The sequence below is a fragment of the Fusarium fujikuroi genome, chromosome FFUJ_chr06 (genome assembly GCF_900079805.1).
Source record: "Fusarium fujikuroi IMI 58289 draft genome, chromosome FFUJ_chr06".
Lineage (NCBI taxonomy): Eukaryota > Fungi > Ascomycota > Sordariomycetes > Hypocreales > Nectriaceae > Fusarium > Fusarium fujikuroi.
In genome coordinates, this window is record NC_036627.1 from 528,007 (window position 1) to 547,424 (window position 19,418).

Consider the following 19,418-nt stretch of genomic DNA (forward strand, 5'->3'; position numbering starts at 1 on the left):
AACTGTTCTAAAATTAGGACATGCACTTTACGGCCGTCCGCCGAGATATCGAACTGGCTTCCCAATACATCTCAATGACGGCCCCGGGAATAACTCTAGCGTTGATGGCCGATTAATGCCGGGATCCAGGATATGATATTCGAGGAATTCTACTGCCAATGAACAGAATAAGCAGCGAGGACGCTCCCGTGGAAAGTTCAAGCTACTTGTAGACTTAACACTGAAGGTAGTATCATCTCATCGAGTTATGTACGGCTTCATCTAGGGCTGATTCAATACAACGAGCGCATACTGCTTCCGCGACACTAGGGGCATGCTGAGCCTCAAGAGGCTGGGTTCAACGTTGCGGCAGTACTAAAAGACCAAGCTATTCGGATCAATGGCTACAGTCATTTCTCCGATAGCTTTATGCATGTCAGGTATCATGCTGAGATTAATCGTCGACACTTTTATCCCAGTAGAGCTAGAATCGCGCGGGAGAGAACAGGGCGTAAGGGGTCTTCCGTGAACCTGTAAGCGGGTTGACCATACAGAGCATAGTGCTGTCGGCAATAGTGCGGTCTTTGCGCGCTTCTGCGGAATAAGGCCCGTCCTAATCCCGAGTCGGTATCAACTTCGTAGAGCAAGTAGCGAGAACAACGCGACATTAATATCTTCGCGCCGTCGTCATACGCGACATCATTTATATAGATCACCCAAGAATGAATATCTCAAATCCATTAAACTCACGATCAAATTCCGCGATTGATATCCACTTGTAGAGCTCTAGCGCCGGCGTAGCGCGGAGCATCTCACCCAAGGTTTCTATTGTCGCCAACGCCACATTCGTCTCGACCCAGACAACAACGGAATGTAGACCGTTTTCGTCACACACGAGAGCGAAGATCAATTAAATCGACATCATAAAGATCTCAACTGCACTGAACAGTGGAATTACGAGAAGCGCATTATCGTAGCGTCGTCGAGAGCGCTCTAGCTAGATCGCTTCCAGTGTCGTTGAAGATATCCATCTCAGATCAGATCATCTTGACAAGCGCCCGCAATGTACCCTCCATAAAGCTATTGTCAGATCGCCACGATGATTATTCCAATTCCCTTGACGAAATAGCGCCCTATGAGCAAACCGGCTGAAATCTACCCAATCGCATCCCCCGTACACCAAGCCATGTCACCAAAATAGGGTTAAAGCCGTACGAGGAACCAAGAGAAGTATCGCCTGTGCCGATACCAGGATTGCTCTCCGACTTGCTGGGTCTGCTTGGAATGCCGAGTGTCTGTATCAATAGCATTGGCATTTCGCCATCACAAGTCTAGAATGGCCGCTTTGTGAATGAGTCCATACGCTGTGTTTGTATTTATTCTGCGTGGCTTGGAAAGAAATATGTTGGTTCTGCTTCTTCTGTTCGTCGCGAAAATCATCTTAGTGGCTCCTTTTTTCTCTCTCACTCGCTGACTGGACTGAACTGTCAGGTTATAAGTCACAGCGCATTTTCCCGGAGATACTCATCATGGCGATCAAAGGGGCAGGGCCCTGGGTCATCGGGGCGATGTGGGCTTTGACGGCGGTTGCGCTTGTCTTTGTCGTGCTTAGGGCGTATACGAGAATCTTTATCGTCAAGTCGCTCGGCATCGACGATCATGTCTACAACTTAGCCTGGGTAAGCTGCGATACAATAACGAACTGAAATTCGCTGACGTGTAGTAGATATTCCTCCTCCTCGACACCGTCTTCACCACCGTCGCAGTCGACTACGGCGTCGGCCAAGATATGGACGATGTCATCCAGAACAAACCTTCCGACCTAGCCCCCGCGCTCATCTTCGAAGCCGTCGGTCAAAGCTTCGCGATAGTAGGAATGAGTTTAGCGAAATGGTCACTTGGTTTATTTCTGCTTCGCCTTGTGAAGCAGCAATGGCATAAGGTAGCTATTTGGATATCCATGGCTAGTTTGATGTGCGCTTCCATTACTGTCTGCTTCGTGTATTGGCTGCAGTGCACTCCGCCGAATTATCTCTGGGATAGGACTATACCTGGTGGGCGATGTACGGTGGATACAGCTCCTGCGTCCATGTTGCTCTGCAGTGAGTTCTTCATGCGAGCGTGCTGAGGATAGATCTAACGCGAGCAGTTCTTTGCGTTGTGGTGGACTTTTTTCTTGCTGGCTTTCCTTGGTTGTTCATCTGGGGTTTGCAAATGAAGATGAAAGAGAAGATTGTCATTCTTAGCAGCCTCAGTCTTGGCGTCATGTACGGGAAGCCCCTATCATTTTTAATCAAAACTGACTAACGATGCTTCAGTGCTGGGGCTTTTGGTATTAAGAGGACTCTTGAAGTCCCAAAGCTCAAGAGTCCGAATCATACTAGTACGTTTGCCTCAGCCCATACGAATCAGCACTGACATCGATCAGAGGACCCTGTCGGCCTGATCGTCTGGTCCGCCGCCGAGATGACCGTAACAATGATCTGTATCGGCATCCCCGTCTGTAGACCTCTTTACAGGAAGTACTTCAGCAAATGGAGTTCTCGCAGCAGCAGCAAGTATCAGCAGAACTCTGGCGCATCATTTCCTCTGCAAACCATTGGTGGAAGTACAATGTATCCAGCGCAGGTACACAAGAAGGACAGCAGGTCCGAAACCTCCGTGCAAGAGTATGAGAGGAGGGGCGTCGGAAGTTCATATCACAAAACCAAGGTGTTCGCGAAAGGGGCGGAGAGGGGATATGGGGAGAATCAGAGTGAGGAGGAGATTCTGGGGCCTGATTTTCGGAGGTGTCAACGACAGGACATTGAGGGTCAATATTATTAATACTTACAGATTTATTATAGATATAGTAGAGAAACCAAAGGGGAACGCGTACATAGGGATAAATAATAGTAGTTTATAATTAAAACATGAATTGGTAGAAGGGCTCGATGGCGAAAACGGCAAAAAGAAACTCCGGTACAGGGAATCGAACCCTGGGCTCCGCGGTACTGATCCCTCAGAATTTGAGAGCGCGAAATGTTAGCCACTACACCATACCGGATGTTGTTAAAGTTTTGGCGCGGTAGCAGGGAATATGGATGGCACTGTCACTACCGCATACCGGCTAGCACCAAATCCAGAGCAGACTCACGTTTTGCGAGACCTGGTGAAATTGACTTCACTTTACAATTATGGACAACCATGGTGGTTTTTGACCGTTTTTGGCAGCGCCAAGTGTCTTGCATCGCCGTGTCCTCATTTGAAACAGTTGGTAGTCAACTTTAATTGCGCAATGCTTGAATCTGCGGGAACGAAGGCTGTTGCCGACCAGATGACTTTTCGCTGTCATGTCCAAACGAGCCTAATCCTGGTCTTGTTTCTGTTTACATGCCAACAAGATGATATCACAACACAATTATTTATTATGGTGACATACAATGCCAATCATTTTAGAACAGGTAAAGGTTAATTTCTCTAACTATCGCAGGTCTAGATCGATACGTTGCTGGCTCAATTGATCCTTAAATGCGCGTCTGTAGGGTACACGACGTCATTCGTTACCATCTACGCAAGCGTCTTCAATCGGGCAAGGCGCAAGGAGTGGATAGTCAATGGAAATAAATCCGCTGCGGCCCGTGATCCTGGGGAAATCTAAAAGCCCATTAATTTCCATTGTATGACTCGAATTGTTTTTGAAGGGAGGACTCATTCCAGCGCTATTATAAATGTCAGCCTGAAACTGCGCTGCCTGTTTCACTGCGCCGCTGATCACGATCTTCGCCCTTGGATTAAACCCGAATCAAAACACACTGGATCAACCCGGGACAATTAAGAGTAAATACCCGTAAAAGTCATGCGATAAAAGTTTTCCACGAGAATTAACATCGTAATTGCCCGAGAAATATTCGAGATATTGAGTAAAAAGGAATAAAATCAGGGACAGAAAAAGAAAACCCTGGCTTCGAAGCTCGTGTCAGCACTGCCCTCAGGTCAATGCTGAAAAATCTCATTTCCCAGCACACTCATTCCAATAATCGAGATCCTTTCGTCTCCCCGAGAAATAGATGCGAGCCTTACTTTCTCGAGTCAACAAAACAAATTGTCAAGGATATCGCTGTCAATTCGATTCGCCCGAGAAACCGCATTCCAAGGAAGACGAAATCCCCCCTCCCTTGGGCATTGAAACCCAACGCGCGGAAGCCATAGCAATTCACTGGGATACCCTGAGATTTTAAGATTGGCAGGTCAGGTACACAGACCATCCCATTGGCAGAATCCCTGGAACCCCCTGTAGCAATGGCCAAGTTGGGCACTGTTTGGGTTGTGCCGTAGACGCAGGGACCGAAGGGCACGAAAAAAACACACACAGCCAATTCATATTATATCTAGGGGACTGCGCAGGCAGAGAATGGAAGGGGTTCTTGTTGTATCTCATACCTTTTGAACACAGCGGGCGAAGTCTCTAGTCGCTTTTGTGAGAGAAAGCAACCTGTGCAGACCATGGCGCAAAGACTAAGCTTCGCCCAGCTTGAACAAGCTGCACTTCACATCATCCGTCTCATCGCCGACATTCCCGGCCTGGACAACACCAGACTCGCCGTCATTGGCGATCTGGCTGTCGCAAAGTATCTCTCGCGCCAGAACCGCATAGCAGTACGTCTTCTCTCAATTGCGATCACTATTACGCATCATCTAACACTGAACTCAGAGCATCGACCTGGTCATTAGCAAATCCTCCTCCCCCGGCCGCGTCAAGAAGGAAATCGTCGGCCACCCGATCAGCCCCCTCGTCGAAAAGTCCGGCACCGTTCTGTACCGCCACACGAGCGGCTGGGAGATCGAGGTCAAGCTCATCCCCGACTGGCTGAGCCCGTATCTCCCCGAGTCAGCGAAGCGCGTCCGCGACGTCACCAACGAAGCGACCCTGCCCTACACGTCGCTCGAGGACCTCATCATCTTCAAGATGGACGCCTGCGGCCTGCACGAGAACGACAACAGCAAGCGACGCGACGCCTGCGATGCAGCCGCCCTGCTGGAGCTGGCCTCTGAGCACGGTGCCCTGCGCCTCGACGAGGACAAGACAGAGCGTGCGGAGGAAGCGCTCGGCGATATGGTTGAGTTCTCTGATGAGAAAGACAAGGGCTGGTGGCAGCGCTGTCTGGGCATGGTGAACGATAAGCCTCGCACGCCGCAGGAGATCCTCTCCGACATCGCCGAGCGTCCCCAGACAGCGTCATCGCGCTCGTCCATCCACTCCTCCATCTCGCGCGCTTCATCCTACGCCAGCACGACATCCACGCACTCATCCACGTCCTCCATCTCCTCAACCGCTACATGCGACGACAAGTGCCCCAAGTCACCGGCCGAGAAGAACGGACGCCCTCGCAAGATGAGCGTCACCAAGAAGACATCGCGCCACAAGCGACACACATCCATCGGCGCGTCTACGTCCGTCAGCGCTCTCGACGCGCACATGCACCGTCTTGAGCTTGATCGTCCTGCGTCACCAGGCATTGCTCTCACGAACCGTCTCTAATTTTCTTTTTGTTTGTCACAATTGTTTGAAGTTTTGACCTGTAAACTTGGCTACTTGTACATCATAGGATACCCTCGATACTTTGTGGTTTAGCGTGTATTTTATTATGTATGAATTGGCGGGACATGTAATTGTAAAAAGTTTGGACTTGGGTTTAAAAGTTTTGGAGTTGCGATGGCAAAATGAATGGGGTTTCAATTCATGTACATGTTTGGTGGGTTAATTGGAAGTATTTAGACCTTCTTTACTCTTAGATCTTCTTTGTCAATTAATTGCAAGCGATTTGTGTTATTTTCATGGCATTTTCTCATTCGTGGTAATGATGCGACCGTGATAGATTCAGTGTCTTGTCTGTGGTGATTGCTAAGTCTGGAGATTAACCACGTGCTTGCCTCAACATTGCCGTGACGCCACATACCAATCACTTTTTATGAATATTTGTTGATCAAATGAATGTTATTATTTATTTAATCTTACCACTCTAATACTTTTCCCTTTCAACTGTGTTTGTTGCCGGTATTCGACGCGCAAAGTTGACTCATCGTCGAGTCATAGGGTAGCGACCGTATTTTGAGACAAACATGACCAGCCAACAAGCAAGGGACAGCCTAAAGCAGCAAACCACGCGTCTGTCACAAATAATGCAGCGGAAACAGCATGACCATTCAATGATCAGCATTTACCGGCCTCCTTTGGGTTCCCTTGGTTACTCCATACGCAACCCAATACCAGCGCCATGTGCTTTTTCTCATTGTCGCGAGGCGTAACCAGCCACCTCGGCACGACGCGACACCGCATTCAAGGAGGCAGCCATAGCCAAAACCTTGACACATGGGGCTGTTCCACTGTCGCATCCCAACACTGCAAACTTGGATCTTGTTTTAATTAAAAACATGCCGAAGTCCACTCCCGAAAAGCTTGTGACTTGGGGATCCTTGCATGGAAATAACAGACCGAGGTCGCGTCGATGATCTTTGCGCTGGTCGGGCCGCAAGCTCGCCCGAAAATATGGAGATCCGGCTCCAACGTGTTTCTATCGTATTATTCCCGACACAAATGACGAGGCGTTAATTAGCTTATCACCGAGAGATCGTAGGTAAACCAAGACGGAGCGACAACATATTTACTGGTACTTCAATCAACATATCGACTTATTCATGTCGTATAGCAATTATGTGCAGTCTCTTTTCAATCAGCGAGACGAGCCTCAACTCGTCTTCAGTCTGCTCTTCAGGAGAACCGGGAATAAGCCGGCAGTGCTCTGTAGAGCTCGGAGCGGATTAACTGACCAGCTGCGATTCTCAAAATTTCGACAAGTCCGCGGAGTCGAAAAGGTTCAATTGACTTGAGTGTCCCGGGTAAGTAGAAAATGGCACTACGCTCGATTGGGAACCTTCAGAGAACGCCAAGTAGACGCGACAGGTGACAATGCACAGAAGACGCATAATACATAGCAACTTGACCTGATAACAGAAAGCGAGCAGATGAGAACAATTGAGTAAAGTGGGTGTATTGGTATCTTCAATTGAGTACGCTGAGGAGCCCTTCCATTCATTCCTAGCGACCTCTATTATCTTTGAAGATAACCACGATAAGACAGTCCTTGATCATTCTACCCCATCTCCCATTCTACGACCAGTGACACGATCTCCCAAACTAGTAATCCATCAAAATTGCCAGAAGGATACTGGGTGTGTCATGTCTGGTAGTTGTCGCTCCTACTCTGTTCGTTGACGCTTGGCACCGCCTTCGCCACGCCCGTTGATAGCTTCATCCTCTTCTTTCAACTCCCGACGTCTCTCGCGCTCAATCCCATAGATTTCATCGACTAGCAGGTCATCGGGCGATATACCGCTGAAGCGTCTTACGCCGTTATTGTTGCTGGGCGCTTCGTGCTGTTGCTTTATCTCTACATCCTCAGACATGCTGGAGACGGCGCTTCCATCGCTATTTGAGATGCTGTCGCAATAACGTAGTCGCGAATTTCCTCCATTAAAGGGCGGGAGGGAGATGTAGCTCATCCCGCTTCCTTCGCTTGGTTGATAACTAGCGACGGAAAGATGAAGAGGACTTTCCTCTCTTTTGATTAGTGTGTTGGCGGTGGTGTTTGAGCTGCTGGGAGACACCTGTTGCTCAGGTTGGTTGCTTTGCTCTTCGGCATTGGCAGACGAGTTGACGTCAGCGGCGGATCCAGCACTCTCGTTTTCGGCATGAGCGTCAGTTGAGGCGGTATCGTTGCCGGTCTCTTGAAATGCCTTGCAGAGTTGAATCCACAGACGAGCACCGGCTTTGAACTTTGTCTTGAGCCGAGCGATGCGACGAGCAGCATCGACTTTAGCCTGAGCAGCACTGGCCTCAACTTCAGCGACGCGGTGCTGCGAGGCCTGGAGGCTTTCTTTGAGATCAGTCACTTGTTTGTTGGCGGCCTCGAGACGGGCTTCGACATCAGCTAAATGCAACCAGGCTCTCTGTTGTCGACCTTGCTCACGCTCCTTCATTAGACGTTCGACAACATCGGCGATTTCATTCGATTCCTGTCTGTAGGGAGACAAGGAATCTCTAGCAAGGCGGCCCCAGTTGCTAGCCATGGTGATGCTGGGCTGTTGCTGAATGAGTTGTAACTCTGGGCAGAAGACCCCGTTGTGCGGTCGCACGATGTGGCTATAACCAAGAGTTAGTCGACCAACAATGGAGAAAGAACGATGAAGACTTGTGGGATCAACGAACCTCGTTGTTTTTCTCTATCACTTGTGAGGCGCGATGTGAGAGGTGACAGGATGAGATCCTGTGATGTGAGGTGAAGATGGAGGTGGTGAGTTGAGAAACCACATGCGGGAGGAGTAGGAATTTACCATAATGAGACGGCTATGCGGTGCGATCTGAGGGGCGTCTGCTCAGTTGAAAATCCTCATACATTTACATAGAGAAACCTCTTGAATTGGGACTTCAGCCTCGCTGGTCTGCATCTCATTCACTTGACCTCTAAGGCCAGAAAAGGTGGGACCCCAAAGCACAGACCCAGTCAAAGCCAGCGCTCTCGTTGCAATTGAGTCTCAAAGCTGAATTTAATCCCTTGACTCGGGATCAGCGGAATATTTCTCAAGCCGGTGCCGACCCTCATGATTTCGAAGCCTACGTTGATGCTGCCAGCATCTTCAATAGACAAGTCTCCTCCGGTGTTGAACGAGCAACTTGCACTCTCAAGAAATTCTAATATCAGCGGCGTGAAATATTGCTGATGACAGACTGTTCATTGACACCTGGGAGAACGAGACGATGTCAAAAGTAAATGAAGAATGTTGAAACCACCTGAAAGAATGACAGTGACTTGTAGGACAGACACTTACCTCCCAAGCTGATCTCGCAATTATTACAGCCAGAGGATTCAGATGCTGGCGAGTCCAGCATCCAATAAGATGAGACCCATTGCGAGTTGTCCCATCTTCAATTGCCCAATCAAACACACGTCAGAGCGGATGGTCCCGCTCATAGCCCCAAAATCTGACTGCAACCAAGCACGGGAGAGGCACGGAGATAATCTCTTAGGCGCTGATGCCAAGATCAAGACTAGTGATCCATGTCAGACAGACGTCTTAGTCGAGACAGTAGCGTGAGGTGTTAGCCCAGCAAACTTCAAAGGCTATCCTACACGCAAGCGAAGATTAAATACCATAAGTGGCCCTCTAGAAATCACTCCATACCAAAGACTTCTTACTTTATCCTTCAACATGTCTACTTCTCTTGTCCTGGTCACAGCCATTTTCACATCGCTGTCCTTTCTCCTTGTCAAACATATACAACGATCTAAAATACCTCCCTTGCCACCTGGTCCCAAAGGTCTGCCCTTCTTGGGTAACATACGTGACCTTCCACCACCCGGCACACTAGAATGGCCTCACTGGCAAAGCCACAAAGAGAAATACGGCCCGATCACTTCAGTTACTGTGCTCGGACAACGTTTTGTCATTTTGCATAACAGACAGGTCATCATGGATCTTCTCGAGACAAGAGCCATGAAAAGTGCTTCACGCCCCAAACTCGTCTTTGCTGGCGATATGTAAGACAGATATCCAGTTGACTGTGCGGTATGCTGACGAACTATTATTGTTGGGTACGATGGGGTTATGGGCTTGATGCCCTACAATCGAACCTTTCGCATGCATCGCAAACTCACAGCTACCCAAGTCAGCCCCAAATCCATCACCCGATTCGAGCCCATTCAAGAACTAGAGATCCTCAAGCTATTAAAGAGACTCCATAAAGATCCTAAGAGTCAGAATCTTCCGGACCATTTGAACCAGTGCGTCTTCCTCCATCTCCCGAAGCAAATGCTCATAAGCCTCCAGATTATCCGGCTCCATCATGCTCCGCATTCTGTACAACTATGAGACAGACCCCAGCAAAAGCGATCATATCGTCACCACGGCTAATCTCGTGATGGAAGAGTTCTCTCAGGCCACGACTCCAGGTGCATGGATGGCAGACTTCATCCCATGGCTCCGACACATTCCAGACTGGATGCCAGGCGCTGGGTTCAAGAAGACCGCCAAACTCTTCAGGCAGCATCTCTTGCAAAACGTTCTGGATCCGTACCAATACGTCAAGGATCAGATGGCTAATCGTAAGGATAATGTTTCCTACGTTGCAGGTCTCATAAAGGATATTCACCGCAAGATCGATGCCGAGGAAGAAAGGGTCATTGCATGGACTGCAGCTTCGATGATGAACGCAGGAACCGACACCACCGGCGCAACACTCCTCGCCTTCTTCGCAGCCATGCTTCTATACCCCAACGTCCAAAAAAAAGCCCAAGAAGAAATCGACCGCATCATCGGAGACTCTCGCCTCCCCTCCTTCTCTGACAAGCCAGGCCTTCCTTACATCACCGCCATAGTCCAAGAAGTCCTCCGCTGGCACACCCTCGCTCCAATGGGTTTCCCGCACATGACGACTGAAGACGATACATACCGCGGGTACTTCATCCCCAAGAACACTCTCCTCTTCCCAGCTGTAGCGTCTCTCACGCACGACCCTGAAGTCTACCATGATCCGATGGAGTTTAAGCCTGAACGGTATTTTGAGCCGTACAACGAACCTTCACCGTCGGATCTTGTGTTTGGTTTTGGGAGGAGAGCGTGTCCGGGGCGGTGGATCGCTGAGCAGACTTTATTTTTGAGTATTGCGCAGACATTGGCGGTTTTTGAGATTAAGAAAGAGACGGATGGTGAGGGAAATGAGATTGAGGTTGGATATGACCAGTTGCCGGGTGTTATTTCTCGTGTCAAGCCATTCCCGCATAGGATCGTACTTAGGAGTGAGAAGTACATGAAGTTTTTAGAGTAGAATGACTGAAAACTTTCTCGTTGTGATGTTTTTGGGACATTCATGGTAGTCCAATACTCATCTTTCAACCTCAGATTCGACTCAAACCTATAATAATTGGAGAGGACGAAATCAGAGCGATATGAAGAACGTAACAAGTCTAATTGATACAATCTTGATCTTGATGTATATTTTCTATGTTCTTTCGAAGAGATGAACTAGCCCTGTATATGATGCAGCCCAACTCTCATATGCCCGTTTCCCCCTCTATTAGCCCGAAGATAATACGGCACAAATACACCCTCCCTCTCATCATCAAACCCGGAACCCTTTCCCTCAACAACAAAACCGGGCGAAGAAACCGCCTCATCCAACTTCCCGCTGCGTCTCCAGCACGAAGTCTTCAACGCAATATACTCTTCGTCCGTCCCGCTAATGCACAGCCTCTCCTCCTTAACCACACTACCAGCCTTGAGTCCAACGTCCTTATAGTGATTGTCCTCCCATGCGTTGTCTGCATCCTCGATACAATACACCAGTGGTCCTCGAGCAAGTGTCAGAGTGTGCTGGTTCGTGTAGGGATGCGGAGTGATATATCGAGGCGTGAAGTTGCCGACGGTCAGCGAGAAGACGGGATGTGCTGCTGTGTAAGCTGGATCGAGCGTGAGATAGCCTTTGTGCAAATGAACACTACCTTCGCTAGGCCTTGGATCCAGAGTATACTGATTTCGGGACCAGCCTGGAATCCTGAGCCGTATCGTGGTGTTCACCGAGGGACTCGTAAGTCGAAACTTGACGAGTCCATCCCACGGCCAATCCGTTTCTTGCCGAAGAACAACCTCTCCCTCCCCAACCCCAAACTTCAACTCGGCATTCGTATACAAATGCACATTCACAAACGCCCCCTTCCCATTCTCCTCCCCAAAATCCCACAGATATCCCCCCAACGACCCGTATAAACGCGTCACATTAGGCGGACAGCACGCACACCAAAACCACTCCTCCCTCACACTCTTATCGCTCTCCGAACTCCCCAGCTGATTGACATACGTAAACGCCTTTCCATCAAGACTCATCGCCGTCATGACATTGTTGTACAAACAAAGTTCCATGACATCCCCAAACTTCGCATCGAGCTCGATATGTAGCAGTCGCTCAGCTAGCATCATGACTGCAATGGACGCACAGGTCTCAGCGTAGCATCCGCCTTCGTCGGTGGACTGGGGGAGGAAATAATCGCGTCCGAAACCTTCCCATTGCTTGATGGCGCCGATACCGCCGGTGAGATACATCTTTTTGGTGACCATGTTGTCCCAGAGGCGGTAGACGGCGTCCTTCCAGGATGATTGGGAGGAGAGTGGCTGGGAGCCGGATATGTCGATGCAGAGCATGTCGGCTACGGCGGTGAGGAGGTACATGGCGCGTACGGAATGACCCTCGACGGTTTGTTGTTCCAGAATGGGTTGGTGAGCCTGGCAGTACCAGTGAGATGCGTGTTCGGGGTAAGAATCAGGTCGATGGTAGAGACTCTGGCCACGCTGCTTCAACTCCCATTCGAAGTAATGCTGTCCGTGCTGACCTTTGTGGTTCCCTCGTTCTTCAAGGAAGTATCGGGATAGGTCGTAAGCGTCCTTGTTTCCGGTCACTTGGTATAAGCGGAACAGAGCCAACTCGATCTCGGGATGACCCGGGTATCCGTGCAGTTGATTCTCGCCTGGTCCAAAAGTGTTGTGAATCAAGGCGACGTATTTCTCAATGGGCTCCAGAAGAAGGTTGTTCTTGTAGTACTGGTGGTGAGCTAGGGCTGCTTCGATGAGATGACCAGCGTTGTATCTGAGAAATGAGTATAAGAGATACAACAATGCGGCTACTTGACTCACAATTCGTGCATATCCTGCAAATTCGTCCACCGCTTTCCCGGCTCAACAACAGTATAATGAACATTCAGATATCCATCACTCTGCTGCGCCCCTCGAATCATGTCGACCAAATCTCTCACCGCAGCGTCAATCTCAGCATCAAACTCATCATGGAGAAAATAACAGGCGCCCTCGATCCACTTCGCTATGTCGCTGTCCCAGAAGAGATGGAAGGGGACAGGCCACATGGACTTGTCCCCGTAGATCTCATGCCATTGCAGCTTGAAGCAATCGTAGCGGCCTGTCTCGCGAAGTCGTTTGAGCTGCGTGTGCAGTGTTGTTTTTGAGACTGTGGCCCTTCGACGGTGGAGTAGGGAACCTGGTGTTAAGGTGGTATGATGGAAGATGGACTGGGGATGAGACATGTTGGCGATATGTTGAGGCAAAGATGGCGGAATTGAATCTCAGAAATGTTTCTAGTTCGCCATGATATACTGCTGTTGATAATTGTATGCGAGTCATCACTGACGATTGTTGATCAATTGGTGGATGCCGTTAGTTCGTGGTGGGAGGCCCGGATATCCCACCGGAGCTCCCACCGGGGACCAGTCGCCTCAAAGAGGGGAAACGGTCAAGTGCTCATGAGAGTGGATTGCGCAGTCGCCTGATGCCCGAAAGAGGTCTGGTAACTAGATAAAGCGGCGAAAAGCCTTTTTTTGTTTCTCTCGTGATGAGTCTCCATTCACGGGTATATGTTATCCCAAATATCGCGATTCATATCGACAACGACTAACTTGATGCAATTGGCTTGACCTGGAAAATATGTTGGCCTAAGAATAGTAAAGAGAATAATTATTGCGCTGTTGCATTTCATCTTCTTCCCTCGAGATGTCGAGAAAACTGACGTCAATTCAATGAAGCGGAGATGGTCCAAAAACTCCATAATTTTACAGGATTGGTGCGCCTAGTTTGATCATCCCGATGTGACTTTTACCCCAGACTCTAGACCAGCTCTAGCCCGATATGTCCATGCGCGAGTGGGGAAGTCCCCGACCTCGCTCTGCTTCAAACCATCCTCACAAAACAACATCAATTACGCCCCAACAAGCTTAAAAACGTCCGAAACCTTCTCCGCAATGGAGAAGTACCAATGTTCACAATGCTCGCGAAGCTTCAAGCGGCCAGAGCATCTCAAGCGACACCAAAAAAGCCACGATAGCCTGCGGGGTTTTGAATGCGATGTCTGCCACAAGAGCTTTACGCGTAGGTACGTGGCGCGGAGTAGTTTGATGGAAGCCGCTGCTGATGATGGAAGTGATATCTTAACGAAGCATGTAGCTATCCACGATCATCCGTCCGCCATGTCGAGACGTGATGTTGGGCGGCGCAGAGCGTGTTTGGAGTGTGCTAGGGCACGCGAGAAATGCTCGAGAAACCTTCCGTGTTTGCGCTGCTCGACCAGGGCACTCGAATGCGCTTATCCCCAGACTAGAGATAAGACAGTCGGAGCATCCCCGGCCTCACAAACTGGTGCCATTGCGCATACTCCCAACCAAACTCTTATCAGCCCAGTTGAGACAGTAGATCACGCGTCGCAGCCTCAGCACGTACCGTCAGATTTACAGCTTGCGCTACCTTCACATCAAACACCGCATTCACAAGACAGTCCTTTCATTGACGGTGCCGGGAATGAGCAGCAACCGGGTTTTGACTATGACCTGTCCACTTACGATATCGACTGGGACTTCCCTATCAATTGGCTACCGTACGACAATGAGATTGAGACAAACTACTACTCCATCCTAGGCCTTGATATTGCCCAGCCTCTTGATGCTGGTAACGCAACCATGATAGATCAGCCAGTTCCCAGCTTTCCCATGATCGATGCTCCACCACGCCGTTTGTCAGCTGTAACGTCGCTTTCCCCAGGCAGCGGCCTGGGAGTTTCTCCCCAGTTGAGTATGAGCTCCGGACGCACTATTCCCGGAGACCTATACGCCACGAGCTCAAACGGTGCCCGACGTCCTTGCACCGCCAAGTCAAAGCAGCTATATCCACCGCCAGGCCTTCAAGGATACACCCAGCTACCCACCATTTCTCAAGACTCAGGCCTCCAAGCCAACCAGCTTTCGTTCCCAGACCTGAGCCATATTATCCTCGAAGACGAAGCGTACAGAGAGTCCTTCATGACAGAGTTGACATACAGCAAGATCTGCGATGCTTTTACACAAACGTGTCTCGAATCTTCCATGTTTCATCAACCCTACGCCTCTGCTGACTTTCCGTCACTGAAGCTACTCGAGTACTTCGTCAAGCTCTTCTTTGAGCACTTCGACCCGATCATTCCTCTCGTCCATCCTCATACAACAGACCTTAACGGAAACTGGGTTCTTGCTCTAGCGATTTGCGTCATCGGGAGCCAGTACTCAGCTACAGCGGATATTCACGCCTGCGTCGTACCATTCCACGAATTTCTCAGAAGGACTTTGGTTACTCAGCTGGAAGGATCAGAGCTCAGCCTGCCGCTGGCACAGGCTCTTGTATTGAGTCAAGTTGGTTTGTTATACTCTGGTCGTAGTCAACTCCAAAAGGCTGCTTACGAGAGAATGGGAAGTCTGCAGAGAGTCATCACGTCCTATCGATCTCGACAAGGCTTTTCGGGTCATGGTGAAGGAGACGAAGATAAATGGCGAGGCTGGGTTGAAGATGAGACTTGGCGTCGACTGTGCTATTTCATTTGGGTGAGGTTACACTGTTTCGTCTTTGAGTATCGAGGCTGACACACAGAAGTTATTAGATCGCATGGGACGGTACTTCTTCGATGACCATCAGACAGGTACATTCAATGTCGCGGATCTGATGTTACCGCACGATGGCCTTTGGTCTCAAGTAACGTCATCAGATTGGATCCAACTCCATCGCCGCGTCGACGGTAAGCCACACTCCCCCTCTCTTCCAAACTCTCATGCTTACGCGCTATAAGCGAACCCAACACTCGAAGTTGCCATCAGTAAGCTCTTCCGCGAACGAACCGCCAAAGCCGACCTCGGCGAATTCTCCCGCATCCTCCTCCTGCACGCAGTGTACCAAGAATACACCACCGTCAGCACCTACTGCAAGCGCCCTCTCTCATCCTGGATCCCCCAGAACAACCCCGAACCTCGCAGCGACGAGACCCAACACCTTCAACTCTCCGACTCAAACTGGCGAAACGCTGCTCTCGATTGCGTCGATACGCTTCACTGGGCCGCCAACGCCACCATAGCGTCGTTGCTCGGAGCTGAACACCCTACTGTTCTGCATCTGCACTTTTCGCGCGTTGTGCTGCTCGTTCCGCGGCGAGCGATAATTACGCTGGCGAAGTATCTCAAGGCGCCGGAGCATTTGAGGAAAGAGGCTGCGAGTCAGAAGGAGGCGCTGCAGGCGGAACGGGAGATATCGGAATGGGCTCAGCAAGATGGCGTAAGTCGTCCGTATTCACATTTGGTTGGATGCTAACATTAGTACAGTCCAAAGCTCGTCTTGCAGCGTTGCACTGCGGCTGTTTCCTCTGGCACGTCCGCCGCTACGCAAAAATGACCTTCTACGAACCCCCCTGTGTATTCTGGGCGACCCTGACTCTCTGGGCCTACAGTGTATTTTGCAGTAAATCGCGAAGACCTGGAGGTGAACCACGCAGCGGGAGCGTAACACGCCAAATATCGCCTGATCGATCGGATGACGAGAATCCCACATTCATAAGGCTGGATCGACCTAACGATGATGAGATGGTGCAGCTGTTCGTCAGGACGGGGGTATTGAAGGCGTATATTAGTGGGGTTGGGGATATCTACTCTGCGAATGCGCCCAAGAGGATATTGAAGGAGGGGAGGAGGGTTCTGGAGAGTGTGACGTTGGCATGGGGGAGGAATGGGGAGTATTTGGAGTTGTTGCAGGCTCTGGCGTGAGTTGGAGCCCGTTGTATTTTATGGTGCAGGGTACCAAGGGCAAGTAGGGAAGAGAATTCTTTCTCGATCAGATGAAGCTATGAGAAGTAAATTGTCAGCTGCGCTCAAGGAGTGATGCTTAAAACCCTACAGGTCGCTGAGGTGGCGCTAGACTGGCTCTTGGTCGCGGACACGAGGGGGCTCGTGATGCCATGGACCTTCGACGATCTGAAGCGAGTCGGCGCTGGGAAAGGCTTGTAAGGCATTCTTGACCCGGTACTGGTCGATCTCATTTTCTCGCTTGATCATGATTGTGGTTGTTGATGGTCTGACTTGCGCTTGGTAACATGAGCCTTCTGGTGTACGAAATCTGCAGGCGTTTATGGTCAGAACCCTATGATGCCCCCAGCTGAGCCATGCTTTAAGCCAAGCGTTATACCATGAGATTGAAACCCCTATCCCGACTTGGGCTGCGGTTGGAAACCACGGAGGTGAATTAACCGCATGCTCATCGTTCACTTCATAATCCATGCTGTTGGGCTCCGTGTCTTCGTTCGGTTCGCCAAGAGGGACAAACTCGACATTGATGACAGGGCTGGCCTCACCGTTGGCAAGGACGAGGTCTTGGTTGGCTGACATCACGGCGAAAAGCAGCTCTTGATCGATCTGCACCATCAGTCCGAGGCCGAGCATGTAGGCCAGACGAAGCTGAATTTTGGATAAAAAAGCCAGACCAAGAGTGGAAAGACTTTCACCGCAACGTGCTTATAGGCTTGAAGGTGCACGCGGCTTAAATCTTCAGGTAGACCTTGAATGCCCGCCAGAGTATGTGTACTACCCTGTGGAAAAGTATGCTTCTTGTCGAATGTGTCTCAATACCCATCAGCTGACAACTATAGATCGCCAACGGCCACTCAACTCGCCATAAAAGCACTATTAAGAATCTTGAATCTCAACTTCAATCCTCGAGTGATGCTGGCGATGTACAAATTGACGTAGCGCTGGTTCAGTAGATGATTTGTTCCGCCTTGCTGGATTCCGGCACACTCGGGGTATGTCCGACAGTAGTCCACTCGCTGGCAATATTGTTGAGTAAAGAACCTGCCATTCAGAATTCCTCCCAATCTGAAGCACTCCATCGTCGTGCTAGTCGTTCTCCGTCGTTGCAATGTGCCGATCCCTCGATTGTATCAACGGAGCAACAATGCCAGCTCTGCTCTCCATGAATTTATGACTGTATAGTCACCAAGGCTTCGCGCGTTGCCCCACTGATTGCCCCAGCTGGTGACATGGGGGATGGCTTAGAGGCCGTCACAACTGACGCAGTTGGTGAACTCATGGGGAGCTAGATGGTGAGCTTTTCCCCGGCCGACTCATGCCGTGATAATCTGGATAACCAATTCAAGCTGGGTGCCAGGTCTATTGCAGAAACATGCGCAACTAGGTTCGTAAGGTAAATCATTCCTGTTCGCCGAATAATGAGTTCCTTCCACTTCCCATATCTGAGAGGTGGCATATAATGCTCTCAGCGATACACGCACAGTTGTCACCAGTGAAACGATCAGTGTTAGTTACGACGATGACTACTGGAGTTAAGGTGTATGTTTGCACAATAGTGCAAATTGTATTAGTCGCAGATAATTGTCAAGCTCAATTACGGTTTCAGTTACATAGTCCAGAGCCAGTAACAACACTATCCCTCTCCCAGTCTACACTTCTAATGCCCCTCAACCCTCGCAACAGAAATAGAGTCTAGTTCTCATTTCGTCGATGTTTCGAAGCTTTCAATATCCCTCAGAGGTCGGGGTGGCATTCCAATAAACTTCTTTCCTCTTGTCGTTTACTCGGTTTGATTCTCCTCTCGGTCGCTTTCCATAGCCCCCCTCGGATGCTTCACCGGCTCTTTTGTTGCCACCATTGTTGGAAGCAAGTTGTGGGTTCGGGCCAGAAATGGACTTGAGAGCTTCTCTCAGTTGAGCACAGAACCGAACCAGAGCTGGGACCAGAGTAAGTGTCTGTTCCATCTCGGATACCCGTCCTGACAGAGCATTGACAGTTGCCACAGTGCCTGTAGCCTGGTTTTGGATAGCGGTGATAATTTCCTCAATGTACTTTACCCTGTTCTGGAGAGTGGTGATACTTGTCCCAACGCGCTTTACCTGGTTATGGACATCGTTGCGACTGTTCAGAACCTTCCTGATACTGGAGCGAAACTCGCCTGCCGAGCGTCTCATCTGCTCGAATCCTGTCGATATCTCCTCGTTGATTGCATTAAACCGTGCTCGGTGTTCATCGATTGATCTGTTGTGAGTACTCTCAAGTTTCGTCGAAACGGTATTGTCATTTGCGGAATGCTTCAATGTCACCCAAAAGACCTCTCTGCGCGACGTGCAGGTCCTCGCGAACTTTCTTCATCTCGAGGGTTTTCGCTTGTGTAAAATCATTTACCTCTTGTCGTAGGGACTGAAAGTTCGTTTCCAAACTGGTCAGAATCAGGAGCTGTTGATGCATGTGGATTAACAGAGACCATGATTCCATCGCTGACGCCAGGCGAATTGATAGCATCATCACAACTCGAGGTTGTTGCAATAGTGGCTGCTGAAGCATCTATTACACTGGACCCCGCGGGGCCTACATGGGTGTCCAGTGGTGTATCAAGCTCATCAGAGGCACGCTGGCTCCGCTCTGGCGGGTTAGAGATGCCCTGTGGTTGTTTCAAGATGGGATTTGGATTGAGTCCTGCTGAGAAGCCTGTTAGCTTGAGGTGAAATTTTTTTTGCGTTGAATTTCGAGCCTTACCCTCTTCACAGC

General features: G+C 49.9%; 8 protein-coding genes and 1 non-coding gene; 4 read left to right on the forward strand and 5 right to left on the reverse strand.

Moving 5' to 3' along the window:
* Nucleotides 1-1,508: 1,508 nt before the first annotated feature.
* Nucleotides 1,509-2,805, forward strand: FFUJ_05540 (related to integral membrane protein pth11; the record flags this gene model as incomplete). XM_023578762.1 has 5 exons in its annotated part: nt 1,509-1,658; nt 1,706-2,081; nt 2,129-2,246; nt 2,298-2,362; nt 2,408-2,805. The coding sequence occupies 5 exons, from the start codon at nt 1,509-1,511 to the stop codon at nt 2,803-2,805; spliced, it is 1,107 nt and encodes a 368-aa protein (XP_023431718.1).
* A 131-nt stretch (nt 2,806-2,936) lies between these two features.
* On the reverse strand, nt 2,937-3,026 carry tRNA. Its single transcript has one exon. It is a non-coding gene (tRNA).
* Nucleotides 3,027-4,464: 1,438 nt separating this feature from the next.
* Nucleotides 4,465-5,500, forward strand: FFUJ_05541 (uncharacterized protein; the record flags this gene model as incomplete). XM_023578763.1 has 2 exons in its annotated part: nt 4,465-4,617; nt 4,673-5,500. The coding sequence occupies 2 exons, from the start codon at nt 4,465-4,467 to the stop codon at nt 5,498-5,500; spliced, it is 981 nt and encodes a 326-aa protein (XP_023431719.1).
* Nucleotides 5,501-7,218: 1,718 nt separating this feature from the next.
* FFUJ_05542 (uncharacterized protein) lies at nt 7,219-8,088 on the reverse strand (the record flags this gene model as incomplete). The annotated part of the gene is made up of 1 exon (XM_023578764.1): nt 7,219-8,088. One exon carries the CDS (start codon nt 8,086-8,088, stop codon nt 7,219-7,221), a length of 870 nt encoding a protein of 289 aa, XP_023431720.1.
* Nucleotides 8,089-9,228: 1,140 nt separating this feature from the next.
* On the forward strand, nt 9,229-10,843 carry FFUJ_05543 (related to O-methylsterigmatocystin oxidoreductase; the record flags this gene model as incomplete). XM_023578765.1 has 3 exons in its annotated part: nt 9,229-9,557; nt 9,690-9,800; nt 9,847-10,843. 3 exons carry the CDS (start codon nt 9,229-9,231, stop codon nt 10,841-10,843), a joined length of 1,437 nt encoding a protein of 478 aa, XP_023431721.1.
* Nucleotides 10,844-11,040: 197 nt separating this feature from the next.
* On the reverse strand, nt 11,041-13,106 carry FFUJ_05544 (uncharacterized protein; the record flags this gene model as incomplete). XM_023578766.1 has 2 exons in its annotated part: nt 11,041-12,655; nt 12,703-13,106. The coding sequence occupies 2 exons, from the start codon at nt 13,104-13,106 to the stop codon at nt 11,041-11,043; spliced, it is 2,019 nt and encodes a 672-aa protein (XP_023431722.1).
* Nucleotides 13,107-14,042: 936 nt separating this feature from the next.
* Nucleotides 14,043-16,628, forward strand: FFUJ_05545 (uncharacterized protein; the record flags this gene model as incomplete). XM_023578767.1 has 4 exons in its annotated part: nt 14,043-15,422; nt 15,472-15,613; nt 15,665-16,143; nt 16,191-16,628. 4 exons carry the CDS (start codon nt 14,043-14,045, stop codon nt 16,626-16,628), a joined length of 2,439 nt encoding a protein of 812 aa, XP_023431723.1.
* Nucleotides 16,629-16,775: 147 nt separating this feature from the next.
* On the reverse strand, nt 16,776-17,246 carry FFUJ_05546 (uncharacterized protein; the record flags this gene model as incomplete). Its single annotated transcript, XM_023578768.1, has 1 exon — nt 16,776-17,246. The coding sequence occupies one exon, from the start codon at nt 17,244-17,246 to the stop codon at nt 16,776-16,778; it is 471 nt and encodes a 156-aa protein (XP_023431724.1).
* Nucleotides 17,247-18,391: 1,145 nt separating this feature from the next.
* FFUJ_05547 (uncharacterized protein) lies at nt 18,392-19,145 on the reverse strand (the record flags this gene model as incomplete). XM_023578769.1 has 2 exons in its annotated part: nt 18,392-18,961; nt 19,014-19,145. The coding sequence occupies 2 exons, from the start codon at nt 19,143-19,145 to the stop codon at nt 18,392-18,394; spliced, it is 702 nt and encodes a 233-aa protein (XP_023431725.1).
* Between the last annotated feature and the right edge of the window lie 273 nt (nt 19,146-19,418).